Source organism: Micromys minutus (assembly GCF_963924665.1).
Source record: "Micromys minutus genome assembly, chromosome: 1".
In the NCBI taxonomy this organism is placed as follows: Eukaryota; Metazoa; Chordata; class Mammalia; order Rodentia; family Muridae; genus Micromys; species Micromys minutus.
This window is the reverse complement of record NC_137969.1, coordinates 201,055,742-201,074,304: the sequence shown is the minus strand read 5'-3', so window position 1 is coordinate 201,074,304 and position 18,563 is coordinate 201,055,742. Positions and strand designations below refer to the sequence as shown.

General features: G+C 40.1%; 1 protein-coding gene across 3 annotated transcripts in view; it reads right to left on the bottom strand.

Annotated features, from left to right (window-relative positions):
- The window catches only part of BRMS1L (BRMS1 like transcriptional repressor), a 33,295-nt gene that overhangs the window by 4,344 nt on the left and 10,388 nt on the right, over positions 1–18,563 (bottom strand). For all 3 annotated transcript variants that reach the window (XR_013975586.1, XM_080939551.1, XM_080939552.1), the window contains 6 exons: positions 17,452–17,579; positions 16,616–16,695; positions 3,130–3,226; positions 2,128–2,211; positions 1,853–1,917; positions 760–799 (listed from right to left, as the gene is read on the bottom strand). Coding sequence is in view for 2 of the 3 variants with exons in the window: in XM_080939551.1 (XP_080795677.1) it covers positions 760–799; positions 1,853–1,917; positions 2,128–2,211; positions 3,130–3,226; positions 16,616–16,695; positions 17,452–17,579 (494 nt within the window). In the remaining variant the exon portion in view is untranslated. The remainder of the gene's footprint in view (positions 1–759; positions 800–1,852; positions 1,918–2,127; positions 2,212–3,129; positions 3,227–16,615; positions 16,696–17,451; positions 17,580–18,563) is intronic.

The following is an 18,563-nucleotide window of genomic DNA, read 5'->3' as shown; positions in this document are numbered from 1 at the left end:
CACACACACCTCCCCCCAAATTAATGACTCAAAAGCATTCTATAGACTTAGGCATCTGACCCTCCAGTCAAGGGCAGTTCCTGATATGAAATAGTTTAAAGGAAGCACTGAAAGAAAAAAATTGGAACACTCTTAAAAATAATTATCTCTTAAATATACTTTTGAAATGGAACAAGGAATTTTTTCCTTAATATTTTAAAAAAAATTTTTCATCTAACCCATTATAATCCACTAAAGAATTACAAAAAAAAATTTACAAACAACAACAAAAAACCCTCAGAGACCAATGTTTATCACTACTTGGGCAGTTGTCTTACTATAGTTGTAGAAAAAAAAAAGGTTTAAAAAAAACATATATAATCTCAGCACTCAGGAGTCAAAGGCAAACAGGTCATTATTTTAGAAAAGACCTATTTCAAAACATGCGGTAGATAAATCTCACAGTATTCAACCAAGAGAATTCTAATCTCTGTTCAGAAAAAAAAAAGAACAAATATAAAATAAATATTCCTAAGAAATGCAGCTTGCATTACAGAAAAAGAACTGCAAGGCTTAACAATGAAAGCAGGAAGAATGCACAGCACTGGAAACTTTTAGACTTTTACAGGAAGCAGGAGACTCCTGATGTTTTCCTGTGAGTTACAGGGTTCACTGGCTAATGCTAATGGAACCACTACTGTGTTCCTCCTCGAGATGCAGGTGATTTAAGCACCCTGGCTAAACAGTTCTCCCCAGAATATGTCACAGCACATAACTTACGTTCTGTTTTAACTCGGTGTGGACCCAACGTAGCCATTGCCTTAGAAAAAAGACAGGGAAAAGAGTGGAATCTGAAATCAAACTGAAAATAAATTTTGCTATCTATAATACATACATAAAGTGTTCTCGATTTATTCAATAGCAGAATAAAAAAATATAAACATTAGCTGTTCTCATTTTCTTCTGCTGCTGGGGAAAGAACCCAAGGCATCACACATGCTAGGTAAGCAAGTTAGGCATGCATGCCAGAACTGAGAGGTATCCCCAGCCTCCAGGCTAATGACATCTAAAGTCACAGAGGACACCTTCTTCTATGGCCATTATTAGCTGAAATAAGTTCTCTGGGCAATTTATAAAAATGAGAATTTATTTTTATATTTAAATGATACTTATGTATGTGAATACACTGTCACGCTCTTCAGACACACCAGAAGAGGGCATTGGATCCCATTACGGATGGTTGTGAGCCACCATGTGGTTGCTGGAAGCTCAGAACTTCTGGAAGAGCAGTCAGTGCTCTTAACCACTGAGCCATCTCTTCAGCCCCAAAATGGGAATTTTAATGAGGAAAGCAAGCCTCAAACCTTGTAACCCAGCTCCCAAGAAAGGAGGCTTACAAGTTCAAAGACTATGGGGGCTACAAAGCAACTTCTAGGGCAATCTGAGCAAAATAATAAATAAAAATGGTAATAGAAAGAAATAAAAAGTAAAAAGATGACAATACACAGCTCCATTCTTAAACAGGCATCAAAGAGTCATACCACCATTATTATTGATAGAATATAAAACACATAGGTTAAATGTATTTATTCAAAAAATATTTACTGGGTGCCTTCTATACACCAGAAACAAAGCTCTGAAACCTAACACTCTGGGCAAACTAAACATATGCTATTTTATACTCTTGTATAAATTATTTCATTATTACAGGTAAAAATACAAATTACTGACATGTCTCTAATTCTTACAATATTCTACAGCCCATGTTAAGCAAAGCATATTTACAACACTTATATTTTCATATATTGATGAACAAACTCTTAAAAGGCAGAGTATGAAAACGTACTTCTGTTAAACCATTCATTAATCATACCTTCCTAATTGTTGTCCAGTCCTCAAGAATATCGAGATCTTGCAGCATATAAACTATATATGGACGTTGGGGCGTCAAGGTCAACCGGCAGTAAGAACACCACACACCCGGTGAACTGATGCAGGAGGACTACTGGCTCAAGGCCAGCCTGGGCTCCATACAAGACCTTGTCTCAAAAGCCCACCATGAGCAGCTGTGTGCCCTCCACCTGTGCACTGGACACAGCAGGCTTCAAAGCTGAGCAGTGAGAAAACCCAGAGTATGGGAAAGGATATCTGAGACAACGACTGGCTTCTTTTTGTCGGGGCTGAACGGATCCTTCCTCTTTTTCCTCGACTGAAGCTCATCATTCCACAGTTCTGCAAAGGAATCAAAGTATGAACTGGCTTCCAGTGGCCACAGGAAGAAAGGGCAGCACAGAATTTCATGGTTACTGCTTATTTATATACAAATCTCCAGGGAAACCACACACAGCGGTAGTTTGTTTTCTTTTTGTGTTTTTTTCATTTAGTTTTTATTTTCTTTTTTTAACACTTATTTGTTTATACATAGTATGTGTTGTGTGTACATTTGCACACTATAACATACATGTGGAGGTCAGAGGGCACCTTATGAGAGTGGTTCTCTCCTTTCACCACATGGATGCTGGTCTTGGGGCCAGCAGCACCTTTACTGCTGAACTATCTCACTAGTGGTAATCATGAGGCAGCTATGCTTTTGACTTCAGTTTTCCAGGCAAGGACATTGATTTAGAAAAACTAAGCAGCACCTGTCCACAGACACCTAACTCACAAGCAAGGCACCCACACTGATCTCATCATATCTGCCCCAAGTGTGGCAGAGAAACAAAATACAAAACACAAAAACAATTATACATACTCGAGAACTGTGGGCCAATCTAGTAAAACTTCTTTCAGTGCACAGCAGAAAACTTCTCACATTTCACAATGACCTGATCTAACCATACTTCACACTGACCTTTCCCCAAGGCAAAAACCCTGTAACAGTTACCCACTCACCTGGAGGAGCACAGGCTGTCTTCCAGTACAGCCTCATGAGTAGCTCCTGTCACACTGCTGGTCTGTCTCTTTTCTATGCTGTTCCTCTTATATCTTTTTAGATTGTGACTCTAAATCCAAGGAGCAACCTCAACTTAATCTCATTCTTCAGAAGCCCCCTCCCCCGTTCCCTCTAGCTAGGACACTGCATTTGTATAGATAGCAGCCACTGAAGAAGACTGAGGCTTTGTGGGACACCACACCACTGGCAGCTCTGACCTGAGGTAATGTCGATGCTGTGCCTGTCCTCCTCAAGCCTTCTTATCTTCTCCTCAAGCTCACTCTGGACTGTATCATATAACAGAAGCTTTTCGCTCTGGAAAGAAACATGGTACTTAGTGAAAAGAATACCAGTCAGTTTATCTTAACTAGCAATACCAAATGACTTAGAGTACTTGAACATATGGTGGCTTTGGTTTGTTTTTGTTTGGTTTGGTTTAATAAGTGGTTGTTGCATTTGCTTTTTTCATTTATCTAAATTATTTTTGCCACCACACTCCCTCCCCCCCCCCCCGCCCCACACCCCTGTTCTGAGGATTGTAGCAAGGGTGTGTGCATGCTAGGTAAGTGTTTGCCTCTGAGCTACAGCTTAGCCCCAAATTTAAAATTTGGAAGAAGAAATGTTCAGTATATAAAAGTCAGTTATAAAAACAGATTTAGCTAAGTAAAATAACATCCTGTTTAAGAATATCTAATTGAAACCGGACAGACGGCTCAGGGCACTTGTTGCTCTTGCAGAGGACACAGGTTCAGTGTCCAGCACCACAAACACACACACACACACACACACACACACACACACACACACTAAAACTTTTTTAACTAAGTAAAGTAGGTCATGTTGGGTTTTACTGTCTCTCAATCATATTAAATACAGCAAAATATCACAAAAATATTTAGGTACAAATTTTAAAGCCATTTAAAGTAACTCAATAAATATATTTCAACTAGAATATACTAAAGCAATAGATTGACTTAGAAAAAAGTGGCATATTAACTCAATTATAAAATTGTAGATTAACTACATCAGACTCACTTGCTAAAAGAGACAAGACAGGGTGAGGATAAAGTCTAATGGGAGAGCGAGCACTTGCCTAGCATGTTAAAGGCTCTTGTTCAATCCTTAGCACCACAAAAATATAAAGCCAGGAATAAAATAGTATATAAATAGGCAGGTAGACAGATAAACAAACCAATGAAGGATACATACAGGATAGCCTTCAGGTATGCTCAGCTTAAGTTTGAAATCTGTATCAGAAGAATTCAAGATCAACACATGGACCTACTACCTACAAGAGTGTGGCCTCCCCATCTTCCCCACAAGAAGCCCTGTCTGTTTTGGTAGATTTCATAAGACACTCAGATCTACTATATCCCAGTACTGACTTGAAGTAATCTTGTGGGTGACCTAGGGCCATGTACATACTGTGCCTACCGTGGCACTGACTTATAGCAGCCATCTTTTACTTTGAGTTTGTAACAGATCTTACTAATGGTTCATGCTGACCCTGAGTTCTGTCTGTACTCTAGGTAGCCCATTAACTTGGGGTTGTACTGCCTCAATCACCCGTGAAACTGGAATTACATACCTTCTCTACCATGCCTAGCCTTATAGGCTTTTATGAAAGGCCCTCTGTGTTATATGTATATATCATTTTTATAAAAAGAGCTACAGTGGTATATAATCAAAAACAATGAACTCGACCTTGTAGTCCTGAGTTTTAATCTGATCTGGTAAAATAGTGATGTTGTTTTATTTATTTTACTATTATTATTTAAAATTACATATTTATTTTTATGTATGAGTGTCTTGCCTGCATATGCACTTTCTGCATGTCTGGTGCCTGAGGAGACAAGAAGAGAGTGGTGGATTCCTTGGAAGGGGAGTTACAAACAAATGGTTGTGAGCTACAATATGGACACTAGGAGTCGAACCTGGGTCCTCTGAAAGAATAGTCAATTCTCTTAATTTCTGAGCCACCTCTCTAGCCCACATTGGTTTTATCCACCTACCTATCTACCTACTTACTACTGTCTATTTTATTCATGATTTTTTATTTTGGGGATGCTAAAATGGTTGAACAAGAGCCTTTAACATGCTAGTTCAGTACTCTCCCATTAGGCTTCATCCTCACCCCATCTTGTCTGTATGGTAGAGAAAAGACAGGAGTTAAAGAGACAGCACAGTGTGTCTACAGCAAACTATGCTGAACTTGTTTGATCTAATGTGAACTCAGAGGCTCAGCTGTGGTGAAAGCTACAGTGGAACAAGCGTCATGTGAAAACCTGTGCCAGCAGATGCAGCAACGGCAACAGAGGGCAGCGGGATGGATGAAGGAAAAGTACACAGTACAAATATGTGGAAATGTCCTAATGAACCCGACTTCTGTGTACACTAAAGTGTAATAAAACACTAAATATAAGGACTGGGATATGGCATGGTCAGTAAAGTGTTTGTCATGTAAACACAAGGACCCCAATAGAATTCCCAGTAGTCACTAAAAGGGCAAGTTTAGCAGCACAGCCCTGTAATCCCAGCCAGGCAGTCTAGCCAGCTCAGCAAACTCAGGCTCAGTAAGAGAGCCTATCTCCAAACTAGGGTAGAGAGTGACTGAGGAAGACATCAGATGTCAACCTCTGCCCACACGTCTGCATGAACACACAGACACATGATACACATGAACATGTACACACATATGTACACAAAATAAACATGGATAAGGGGAACGTAATTATCTCATTACATGCTGCTCTCAATACTTCATCTTGCTTGTTCCTCTGACTTATGAAATGTCTTCTGAAATATCCCAACTATACCTGTATTGTGCCACTGAAATTAAGAAGTTACAGAAAAAAAAAGGGAAATAGGTTTCCTTAAAGAGACCCATGGCAGCTACAAGCAGATCTACTTCCTCAAGCAAAGATGACTTACATAAAGAACGGAAGTGATAATAAGGCTTTTGCTTTCATGAATGAAGCTAAACTGGTGTAGTCTCTTTGCTTTATACTGGCAAATTTGCTCTAGGCTATGCAGAAATTCTCTAAGTCCATTAATCCATTTTTAAAGATTTATTTATATATTTTGTGCACTGGTGTCTTGCCGGAATGTCTCTCTGTGTGAAAGAATCAGATCCCCTAGAACTAGAGTTACAGACATGTGTGAGCTACCCTGTGGGTACTGGGGACTGAACTTGGTCCTCTGAGAGATCAGCCAGTGACCTTAACCACTGAGCCATCTTTCCAGCCCCTCCACTAATCGTTCTTTATGATTTGTTTTAAAAGTCCTCAAGACGAAACTGAAATGTTTGAAGCTGTCAAGGCTTCTAAAATATTAGCTATCTACTCTACAGAGCTATCCAGACAGGGTAGGTTTTGACCTTAAGTAGCAGGTTTCCCACAGGGAGTGAAGGGCTGGGATGTAGCTCAACTGGCAAATGTGCTAGTCAGCATGCACAAGACCCTGGGTTATAATCTTAGCACCTCATAAGCCAGGGTTAGTGGGACACCCTTTGAGTCCCTGCCCTAGGGAGTTCAAGGCCAACCTGGTCTACATGGTGAGTTTCAGGCCAGCCAAGGCTACATAGTAGGGCCCAGTCTTTAAATAAACAAAACAAAAGTATGTCATTAATACATGAAACTATCCTGTTTCAGAAAATAAAAACTACAGAATGAAATTCCTTCAATCTAGTCCCATTTCAGCCCCTCCCCAAATTAGACACTTTTGTCAATACTGTGGTAAAATATGTGTTTGGCAAAAGCAGTTTAGGAGAGAACAGTTTATTCTGTCTTACAGCCTGAGGCTGCTGGGCGCATTACATCCAGTCAGGAAGTAGAAAAATAATGCTAGTGCCAATTCACTTCCTCTTTAGTCAACAGGACCCCAGGCCATAGAATGTTGTCGGCCACATTCAGGGTGGGTCTTCCCCTCATTTAAACAGCCTTACAATCATGACCAAAGTTATGTTTCTAGATCCAGGCAAGTTCACACTGTCCTTTTAAAGAGACTGTCTCCTTTCTCCAACCCTTGCAGACCCTCAGAAGCCTGGGGGGAGGGGAGAATCATACTTGAGCAGCAGGAGGACACTGCAGGCTTGGGGAAGACGAACACAAAACTCTGGTTGCCTGCAGTGGTTTTTCCATTCAATGAACGATTACTTAAAAGGGATCCAGCTCTCTATCCTGACACTTAGACTAACAGCCTATTCATTAGTTCTTTCCCAGGCCTCTGCCAGCCTCACTGGGCAGTTCTCAGGAATCCTAGGGTAATGACCTCAAGGTTCCATTTTTGTACTAACTTCACAGTGATTCTGTGTTCAGAATGAACTCCCCTTTAGTAGTTTCTTGCCTTAAGTGTCTCACGGTTCTCAATTTCCCTCAGGACTGGAGCCCTGGGAGATTTTGAAGGATCAGAGAATGACACAGCACAGTAGCCAGAATCGATGGTGTGTATCTGCAATTCTAGGACTCAGAAGGGGAAGGCAGGAGGACCTAGTTCAAGGCTAGCCTGGTGGATAAGTGACTTCGAGGCTAGCTTAGGCTACATGAGACCTTGTCTTGGTATTAATATCTTAGGCTAGGGAGATGGCTCAGCAGTCAGAGGCACTTATGGTGCAAGCCTGGCGACTTAATTTGATCCCCAGAACCTATGTCAACGTAGAAGGAAAGACCTGACTCTACAAAGTTGTTCTCTGATCTCCACATGCCTACTGTGGCACATTCACCCGAAACACACAATGCACACACACAAGCTAATCTGTAAAAAAAAAAAAAAAAAAAAAAAAAAAAAAAAAGACCAGTTTCACTATAATTTAAAAAAAAAAACAAAAAACTTAGAACAGGCCTTTAAAACCTAGGCCAGCCTGTGAGAAAATCATAACAGTAAACTTTCAAAGCAACTGTAAATACAAGGCTGATAATAGAAAAACTAGTTTAATTGTATCTACAGGGCTAGAGGTATAGCTAGCTCAGTGTTACTTGGTATGGGTAAGTTCCTGGTGTCACCTCTAGAACCTCTCAAAAAGCTAAAGAGTCCAGTTCATAAAATTAAATCTAAAAGATTTAAATCAGTTCAGTTTATAAAATTAAATCTAAAAGATTTAAATCAGTTCAGTTTATAAAATTAAATCTAAAAGAAATTAAAGATACAAAATTTTTCTCAGAATGGAATATATGTTTCTTGATTAAAAGGCTCCCCTGAAACTGGGTACAGCAATGGACCCCTCTAATCTTGGTACTTAGAAGTCTGTCAGAAATACTGCTACAAGTTCAAAGCCAGCCTGGGCTACACAGGAAGATCCTATCTCAAAAACGTAAAAGTTTCCCAGAGTCTCCAGCACACTAAAAAAGAGCAATCCATGCCTCACCTTCCCAACACCAAGGATGAGGAAGAAACTTCTGTAAGTATTCAGGAAGAAAACAGATCAGGAGCAATAATCAAAATGACTTCTCAAAGGCACTAAGTAATACACATTCAGAAGATAGAGATGCTGAAGATGAATGACCAAAAGTGCCAGGCCAGTCCTGAATCCACAGCAGCATCCCATCTCAAAAAATAAACTGTCCTGAGGATATATGACACCATCTGCTAACTTATGTTCTCAAGTGCAAGGCATGGTATATTCAGAAGGCAAAGATGTAGACAGGAGGGTGGCCCCATAGAAGATCAACAGTCTCAACTAACCTGCCTCAGACGCTGGGCCACCAACCAGGCAGCATACACCAGCTGATATGAGTCTTCCAACACATATACAGCAGAGGACTGACAGGTCTAGACTCAGTGAGAGAAGATGCACCTAACCCTCAAGAGACTTGAGGCCCCAGGAAGTGGAGGGGTCTGGTGGGGTTTGGGGTGAGGTATCCTCCTAGAGATGGGACAGGAGAGGAGGTACGGGATGAGGAGCAGTCAGTTGTGGGGGGGGGGCAGACTGGGAGGGGGATGAAGACTGGACTGAAAAAAATGACTAAAGAATAATATATTTTTTTTAAAAAAGGTGTGCTGGAGAGATGGCTCAGCGGTTAAGAGCACTGACTGCTCTTCCAGAGGTCCTGAGTTTGAATCATCCATAATGAGTACATGTGGGCAAAACACTGTCAATAAATACATCTTTAAAAAAGAAAAAGATGTAGTAGGTTAAGACAGTTAAATGTGGGCAGCAGTTATGAACACTTTCAACAAGCAAAGTAAGTCAGAAATCTAGGTCAAATAAAAGTTATTTCTATCTTACTCTCTTGGTTCACTCAGTCTAGGAAAACCCAGGTACCAGGTCCTAAGTGGAGAACAAAGGTAGCAAGCCATGGCCAGCAACAACCCACCAACCCTGAAACATACCCTGTACCCTCAGCCAAGCCACACAAAGCCCTCACCATCACACTAAAGCAATACATAGCCAACGCTATGTACCCTTTCTCAAAATGCCACTGAAAACTATCTTCCACCAAACTGAAGAAGAAAATGAGATCTTGCAAAAAAGAAACAGTTGAAGGGAGGTGAAGGGATTTCCAAGTCAGTGGTAAAGAACCTTCCGAAGGGCAGAAGTGCAGTTTGTCCTAGAAAGCATAGAGAAGGATGGAGCAGGATAAGGAGAACAGAAGAGGAGGGGTAGGGAGCTGGGGGATTGCTCTCTGGAGGCAGCACCTTACGGGTTGATGCAAAGCTAGGACAGCATTGGGGTTTCATTAAAAGACAAGCACAAACCATGGCAAGGCTATCTTTTACCGTTTCCCTTAAAGTAAGAAGCTGGCTTGACCTTTTTAGGACATGACTTTAAATCGAATATAACTGAAAATGGATCACAGGCCTTGTGTTTCTTTAGACTTCCCTTGAGTTTATTAGGTAACTGAAGGGGGATTAGGAGAATACTGGCAGGGAAAGCCAAGGTAAGCTCCCTGAGATGTTGGCTTCCTGTACCAGGAAACAGTGAGAAGAAACAATAGGGAGGCATGAGCCAGGTAAAACAAGACCAAAAGGAAGAGGAGGTCCTAGGGGCCCTATAAGATACCTAAGCCAGCTCCATTCAGCAGACTCCCAGCCTTAGGACCCCTCCCATCCAAAAAAAAAAGGCAGACACTTTCTTATGCTCCTTGTGGCTTGGTCCTTCCCAGATGTTTGATTCTTTGCCAAACGGAATAAGCTCAACAAGCTCCCTAGACAACTCTCAGCACCCCATTACAGTAACATGCACTTTAATTTGTCTTGGGGTGTGGGGTGTCAATCAAACTGTAATATTTGGTTTTGTTTTAAAAGCAACAACTTCAGAGACTCACAAATCTGTGGGAAGCTCTGAGAATAGAAAAGAAAGCAGGTAAGTTAGGCCTGATAATATAACTTACACAAATCCAAGGCCACCAGGTGAGTTCAAGGCCATTCTGACCAAATAAGTGTCCTAAAAACAGACCAGGGACACAGCTCAGGACGGAATGCCTGACCAACCTGTACAGAGAGCCCTGTGCTCAGTCTCAGGCCTGAAGAAGCAAAGCCAGCGCACAGTAAGTGAAGGCAACAAAATGGACAAGAAAAGTTTAAGTAGACTATAACTCTTTATGTTAAATATAAAAATAGTTGGGTCTTCCATTTTGGGTTTTTTTGAGACAGGGTCTCTCTGTGTAGCTCTACTGTCCTGGAACTCGATCTGTAGACTAGGCTGGCTTTGAACTCAGAAAGATCCACCTGCCTCTGCCTCCCAAGTGCTGGGATTAAAGTCATGCGCCACAGTCATCATCACCACCTAGATGGTTAAATGTAAATTTTAAATGCAAAAACTTTTTTTAAATATAGTTATTATCAGCCTCTGCACATATAGACACAGTAGAGACAGATTTTCTTTGTACCACAGAAAGAATCAATAGAGCACCATAACTCTGGCTCAGGAACAATATTTATAATTAGGGCAAAAACAAAAACTATGAAGCAAGGATATAGAAAGAATGGAATGAAGAAGCTCATGGGATTCTTGGCTTCTGTGAACAAGCTAACTGTCTAAAACTGATAGAGATGCGGGGGTAATTCCGGAGGTGACATCTGAACGTCAGAGGAAGCAGTCAGAGATGCAGAGTTTAGAGGCAGGATAACACGCTGCTCCTTTTCACTATAAGCCTATGCCTTCAGAGGGATGTGTACATGGAACCTGCCAGAAACAAACAGTCTAAGAGGATTTAGAACTACAGCATGCACAGGAGGAAACTCAGCTTGAAAATATATTAGGATACTGAAGACTTGTTCAGAAGCATACCTGCTATGTTGTAAAATACATACAAATATGTTCACTTATTAATGGTGATTATCTCTGCATGGTAAATTATGATTTCAGTTCCTTCTTTAGACTTCTTTTTCAAATGTTATCAGTGGACATTTACCATGCATATGAATCAAAAGTAGACATTCACTTAGCTTGTGTACATTTATATGTGTTCTTGTGTGTGCATGAGCACACAGAGAAGTGCATGTGCACATGAGAGTATACATATGGATGCGAGACGCCAAAGTCAGTGTTTTTCCACCTTAGTGTTTGAGACCTGGGCGCTCACTGAACCTGGAGTTCACCAACTAGGCTGCACTGCCTGGTCAGCAAGCTCCAAGGATCCTTATCACCTTTGCCCAGTACTGAGGTCTCAGCTAGCCACTGTCAGCTATATGTGGCTTCTACGTGGGTTCTGGGGATCCACACCCAGGTTCTTGTTGACCAAGAAGATCAGAGTCCTGAAGATCTCTCACAGATCTCAAAAACCAGAAGCCAGACTGACTCCAAAGACCTATGATTCCTGGTCCCCATCTGCTACTAAATCAATGTTTATCTATCTCTGTCTCTCCCTATTCCTCCTTCCCACTTGTGTGTGTGTGTGTGTGTATCTGTGTGTGTGCATGTGTCTTCAAAATATTAAGTGCTGGATTACAGGCATATGCTACCACCATACCCAGTTTTAGGGGTGCACAGCACAGGGCTTTAAGCATACTATGCAGTGCTCTACTTACTGAGCCATATCCCTGCTGTCACATTTTAATAGTCACTGCAGGCCCTGTAGTGAAATTCAAAGAGCTAGCCTGAGAAGCATTCCCGGCCTTTCTCAAGTGTGACGTTGGAACTCTCCACATGCAATTACTTTCTTTATTTGATCTAGCCTATCTGCAGCCTCTATCCCTCAGTAAGGCAGCGTGGTTTCTCCGTGTGTACCCATATGCACATGTCTAGCCTGAAATCTCTATCTGCAGTTACTTAAGCAGAGACAAACGGCACAATGTCTTCTGCCTTTCGCCTCCTGACTCAGTCACTTCTATGTAACTCAAATAAAAGAACTACAAAATAAGCAGACAAAGAACCCTGGCAAATAAAATTCAGAATTAGTGACAAGGTGCATGAAGGAAAAAGAGCAAAAAATTCCAATTCTTGACCTGCTATCATCAATGTGTGACTTCAAGCAAGCCAATTGGCCTTTTGCTTTCACACGCTTAAAATAATTAAAGTAAGGATTAAAATGACAATTGGAAACATTAAACACACAGCACTGAAAGTGGAAGTTACTATGCGAGAGGTGCCTTACAAGCTAAGAGCACTACAGCTCTTAGAGGGGACATGGGTTTGGTTCCAGCACCCACAGCAGCTCCCAGTCATCTCTTAACTCCAAGTACTCTGATGCCTTCTTCTGGTCTCCACTGCACACATATGGGACATAAACACACACACAGGCAAAAGCCCCCATACATACACACGAAAATAAATGACGCTTAAAAAAAAACTAAGTTCATTTTCATTTTTATTTCTTCTTCTAAAATGTCCTAGAACTGTCATTTTTAGATTTTTACAATTTTTACAGTAACTGATTATACATTAAACATAAAAATACCGTAGATGAGTATAACTAAGTAGAAACTTACAGAAATACAAGGAGATACTGGAAACCTTTTTCAATCTCATTATTAGCTGTGTGTGGCAGCACGTTCCTGCCACTCAGCACTTGGGAGGTGAAGGCAGGAAGATCTCCGTGAGTTGGAAGTCACATAAGTTCCAGACTAGCCAAGGCTGCACAGTGAGACTGTTTTGAGGAGAGTGAGAAGAAGGAAGAAAATGACAGGGAGAAGAGAAAGGGAAGAGAAGAAAGGAGAGGGGAAGGAAGATAGAATCCACTAACAACAGCCAAGGATGACAACAGTAGCAAGGTGTGGTGGTGAATATACAAGGACAATTGAAAGGTACAGATGGGACAACAGGAGTTCAAGGGCATCTTTGGCTACACAGTGAGAATGGCTTCAAAAGCCAAAACAGAAAATAATGAATTGTGTCAGAAGTGAATGCACACCCACATTCACTGCAGCATTATTCACAGTGCCCAAGCTACGGCATAATCCACCTAAAGGACCACCCACTGATAAATGAATAAAGAAAATGTGATGCATACAAAATATACATATAAAAACAGTGGGATATAATTTAGCTTCTATACAGAACAAAATCCTGTTATTTGTGACATGAACAAACCGGGTAGAAAAAAACAAACGCTATAGGATCTTCCTTATATATGGACCCAAAAGAAAAATCAGTAGTAATAACTGAAACTCAGAGCAACAGAGGGTAGACTGGGAGTCACTAGGCACCTGGGATAAAAAGGGAATGGGACTTGTTGACCAAAAGGCACAAAGCTTAGACAAAAGAAACAGGTTCTGCATCTACAGCACAGCAGTAGTGGCTACTGCTCCTAGTAACACAGTGTACACTTGGAAGTAGTTATAACAGCTTTTTCTTACTGCAGTGGTTAGTGAGAATGGCCCCCAAAGACTTGTAGGTTTGAATACTTTGCATCCAGTTGATAGAACGGCTCGGAAAGGATTGGGAGGTGTGGCCTCATTGAAGGAAGTATGTCACTGACACCATTCCCCATGTGTCTTCTTTCTGCCTTCTTATGGATCCAAGTGAGGTCTCAACTGTTACTGTCACTATCATGGACCCTTAACCCACTGAAAACATAAGCCCAATTGAATGCTTTCTTCTATAAGTTGCCTTGGTCATCTGATTTCTCACTACAACAGAAAAGTAACTAAGACACAAAAATTAACTTGGTTTTTTAATTACCCACAATGCACATTATCGGAAATCATGATATATAATATGAATTTATAGACTTTTTCAATTAAAAATTAAAAATCATTTTATTTTTAAGAGAGAAAGCATAGCAGTCCAGTACTCAGAAAGCAGAGGTAGGAAATCACAAGTTCAAAATCATCTTACAATACACAGTAAGACAAAAAAAAAAAAAAAAAAAAAAAAAAAAAAAAAAAACAAACAAACTATCAAAACCCCCATGGGCTACAAATATAACTCTGTGGTAAAATACTTACCAAAGCAAAACAGAAAATAGAAATATTATAGACCATGGTAATTCCAATTTTAGGTTATTCATTTAAAAAGAAAATAAAATCATTATGTGAAAGGGATATTTGTATTCCCTTATGGTGTGTAGCACTATTCACAACAGATAATCAATATCGTTGTGATTGTACAATCTGAATATTCCTAAACAGCTACAAGGGTAATTAAATATGATGTATACACACAATGAAATACTTTCAACCTTAAAAAAGGAAATCCTGTCTTCTGCAGTACCACGTATGGCCTAGGGGACATGCAAATAAGACAGACACAGTGGAAAGATACTACAAAGCACTTCCATGAGGCCTATGTAAATCAATCTAACTCACTGAAGTAGAGAATAGAATAGGGGTTGCCAGAAGCTGGGGAACAGCACAGTGTAAGGCTACAACCGGCACACAGTCACAGTCACACAAGAGGGTCGCGGGTGCTACAGATCTGTCAGTAAACATGGTGCACACCATTCACAAATTTGGTTGAGAAGGCAGTGCCCAGTTCCGCTCAGGGGCTCACGCTTGTAACCCCAGATAGCTGGGAGGCTAAGGCAAGATTGAGCCATGAACTGCTATCTTAAAGAGACTAGTATAAAGAATATAAAGACACAGTTTAACTAATCCATTAACCTGTATAAAAATTCTTAACATATTTCCCTCAGGAAGTAGTAGACCAAAAAATAAGAATAAAATAAAAACTAGCCAGGCATGGTAACATTTGGTAGGCAGAGACAGAAAGATCTCTATGACTTTGAGACAATGATTTCATATTAATACAAATAAATAAATGGAAAGTTGTTATGAGAAACAAGATTCTTGCAGTTTCAAAGTAATTCTCCTCAAACTATAAATCTATCAGGACAGAAAAAATTAAGTTTGCTTAGCAAAAGCTACAATTCCAATCAAGTGATTCAAGTAACATCACCAATAATGGGACTTATCAAAATTGTAAACTTCCCAGCAGAGTTTAATAAAAATACAGCAGCAATAATATTTCTTCCAAATTTACAAAACCTTGCTCTTAAATATTGGCAAGCAAGGCCCTTGATTCAGTCTGCAGCATCACAGAAAGTAAAGATAGATCATGAAGTCAAGGAAAGCCTACGGAAGTACTCCACTGAAGAAAACTAACACAGGGCACCCAGCACCAACAGGTAGAGAACACTAACCACCATCTGAAACTCCAGTTCAAGAGAATCCAGTGCCCTCTTCTGGTCTCCTCAGGCACTGAACAAACTTGGTGCACAGCAAGCAAACACCCACACAAATAAAATAAAAATCAATAATCATTTTAAAATCATAAACACAAACATAACTGACACTAGTAAAACTGACAGCTCAAGTCTTAAATACATATTTCTATAGCACTAAAAATATCTTGAAATCAAATCAAGACAGTCCTAAAATGTAAAAACAAATTTCACTGATAAAACAGGAATGAAACATCTAAATGAAATAAACATAATATTCGAAATGTGCTCAGCATGGTGACACACCTGTTTTCACTATCTTTGGACAGCAGAGGCAGGAAGATGGAGAGTTCAAGACCAGTCTGGACTACACAGTAAGCCCTGCCTCAAGAAGAAGTTGTGGGGAAAGCAAGAGAAGTTTGGTGTGGTGGCATGCACCTTTAACTCCAGCACTGCAGAGACAGAAGCAGGCATCTCTGAGAGTTTGTAGCCAGTCTACATATCAAGTTTCAGACTAGACATGGCTATATATTGAGATCTTGTCTAAAAAAAAAAGAAGAAGAAGAAAGAAAGAAAGGAAAGGAAAAATAGCAATAGAATCCATTGCTTTTTTACTTATTCAGATATGGAATTTTAAAATAAAGAGGGTTTGAGGCTGGTTCAGTGGTTAAAAGCACATGCCAGTGTTGCAAAAGACCCAGGTTAGATCCCCACCATCCACATGTCAGAACTTACCACTGTAGCCCAATGTTCTTGCTGAACCATGAAGTATATTTTTAGCCTAAATCTCTACATTGTGTGGTTATAACCTCAGCCGTCTGATGGCATGATCACTGTTAAGCTCTAAGGGAACAGTCACAGACTTGGCTGCACTCAGCGGTACAGCACTTGCCAGTTGCCAACTATACACAGGACTCTAGGATTAGTTCCTAGCACCATAAATGTAAAGATTTTTAGAAAGTAACAGTTGCAAATCTTCTGAAATGATCACACTTTCTTGTGCTCCTCTATTTCCAGTGGAACTGCTCTTTTTAGTTCATCCACATGACAAGCTATAGCACTACTGGATTTTGTTCCGCTTATTTTATTTACTTTTTAAGCTACTACATTCAGAAAATACTTGAAGAGATGCAATTAGCTTAAACGTTAAACAGAATGACGATACCTCACAATGCTGGCGAGAAGCCTGGATTTCGCATTCGTACTTATTCTTCACGGACTCTAAGCAGAGTTCTCTATAGATTCCTGAAACCAAGCACAATGATTCTGCTGTTATGTTGGCAATAACAAGTCAGTCACCACAACTTCCCTGCAGTCTACCTCCACCAAGTTTGTAAGATGGCTTAATAAAAAAGTCACAAATGATTCTAACTTTATACTAAAAAAAAAAAAAAAGAATAAAAACACATATCAAAGAAGAAGAAAAATTAAGAGTTCATAAACTAATAAGAAAGAAACACATGGCTACTTTTTGTTCTACCTCATACTCCCAAGAATACTCCTAAATGTTCACTAGAGAATGATTAAAATAAGAAGCACATTCCTCTTCTCAGATTTCTCCTATCAGAAAGGGAGACAGACAATAAACTCTTGGTTTTATCATTCACATATAATCAAAGCAAGAAACTGATACTTTACTCAGTCAAAACCACTGTATCCAAACTATTCTCTTCAGTCTTCAAAGTCCAAACTTTTCAAGGAAGCCTAACTGTGTAAACTCACAGAACAGGGTAGATCACATTGAGAGTGCTCCCAACAGGCAGATGCCCAAGTGCTATCCTTACAGGGAAGAAGGTGACATAAAAAGGGAGCGTGTCATGCTCATGTGCCCTGCAGACTTGGCAAGCAGTTAACTCTAGATGTGTAGACTCAATGCTAAGCCACAGATGGCCTAGGGATGTAAGCAGTAGTCTGTTATGTCAAGGCATCTGCAACATATTCACCCATACAATGCCACAAAACCAATGTGTCACAAGTGCACAAAGTGTCATGCATGCCTACCTGCTACCTTTGTGCGAATCTGCATGTTTTCTTGTAAAGTTGCCAGTGGTTCCAAATACTCTGGTGCTTTTCCAGCTATGACTTCTTGGAGTTTTGCATCCACCTGACTCAACCGCTCTTTATAAAGTCTTAACAAAGCAAACAGGAAGACATTAATAAAAATTTCCAACAAAGACAAGCAACTTGCCACTCCCATGCATCATTGTTTCCTCTAAGAGCTCATGCTCCATTAAGCTAGCAGATGTAGTCTTACCTTGAATGCAATCAGAACTTACTAATATACACGATATTAAACAGATACCAGCACAGGGGTTGTTTGTTTTTTTATCTGTATCACTCTTTAAACACATAAAAAAGTGCAATTAAAATTCAGGCCTGGTGGCCTTTGTTAAAGCTATGGGGGGGGGGGGGGAGTGAGGTAAGAAGATGAACTGAACTGGACTGGGAAACAGCAAGAGCCATCACAAAAAAATAAAATTGGAAGAAAAAAAAACCTGAAATCACTACTTTGGCACCCCCAACTTTTGCTTTAAATGGACAATTAAAAAAAATCAATTCTAAAAAGTTATTTAAATATCAGCTTAAAAGAAACAAAGAAATCACTCCTAATAATTTGGCTGTTCTTCATCTTACCTGGAAAGGCACAGTACCATATTTAACCTGTTTTACCTTTACTTGTTTGTTGTCTCCAGTACTGAAACAGTTCTCACTGTATTATCCAATCTAGTCTAAAACTCACTATTTAGCCCATAGTCTCCAACTCACAAAGGTCCTGCCTCAACCTCCTGAGTGCTAAGATATATACAGAAGATCACATACACACACACACACACACACACACACAAACTGCATGGATCCTGTAAGTATTTACAAAACAAAGAAGACCCACTATGATGGGGGAAATGATTAGAACCCATAACACAACTCTACTAGAAATGAACACAGTGAAATAAAATGAGTTATTGGGTGGAGAAATGAAAAAGAAAGCTAAGCATTAGCAACACACAAGTCTGCTGTAATCCTGCATTTGACTAACAGAGGAAGAGAAGGACTAAGTTACAGGCCAGCCTGGGCCATATTAGGAGCTCCTCACAGACTGGACTACCATGTAA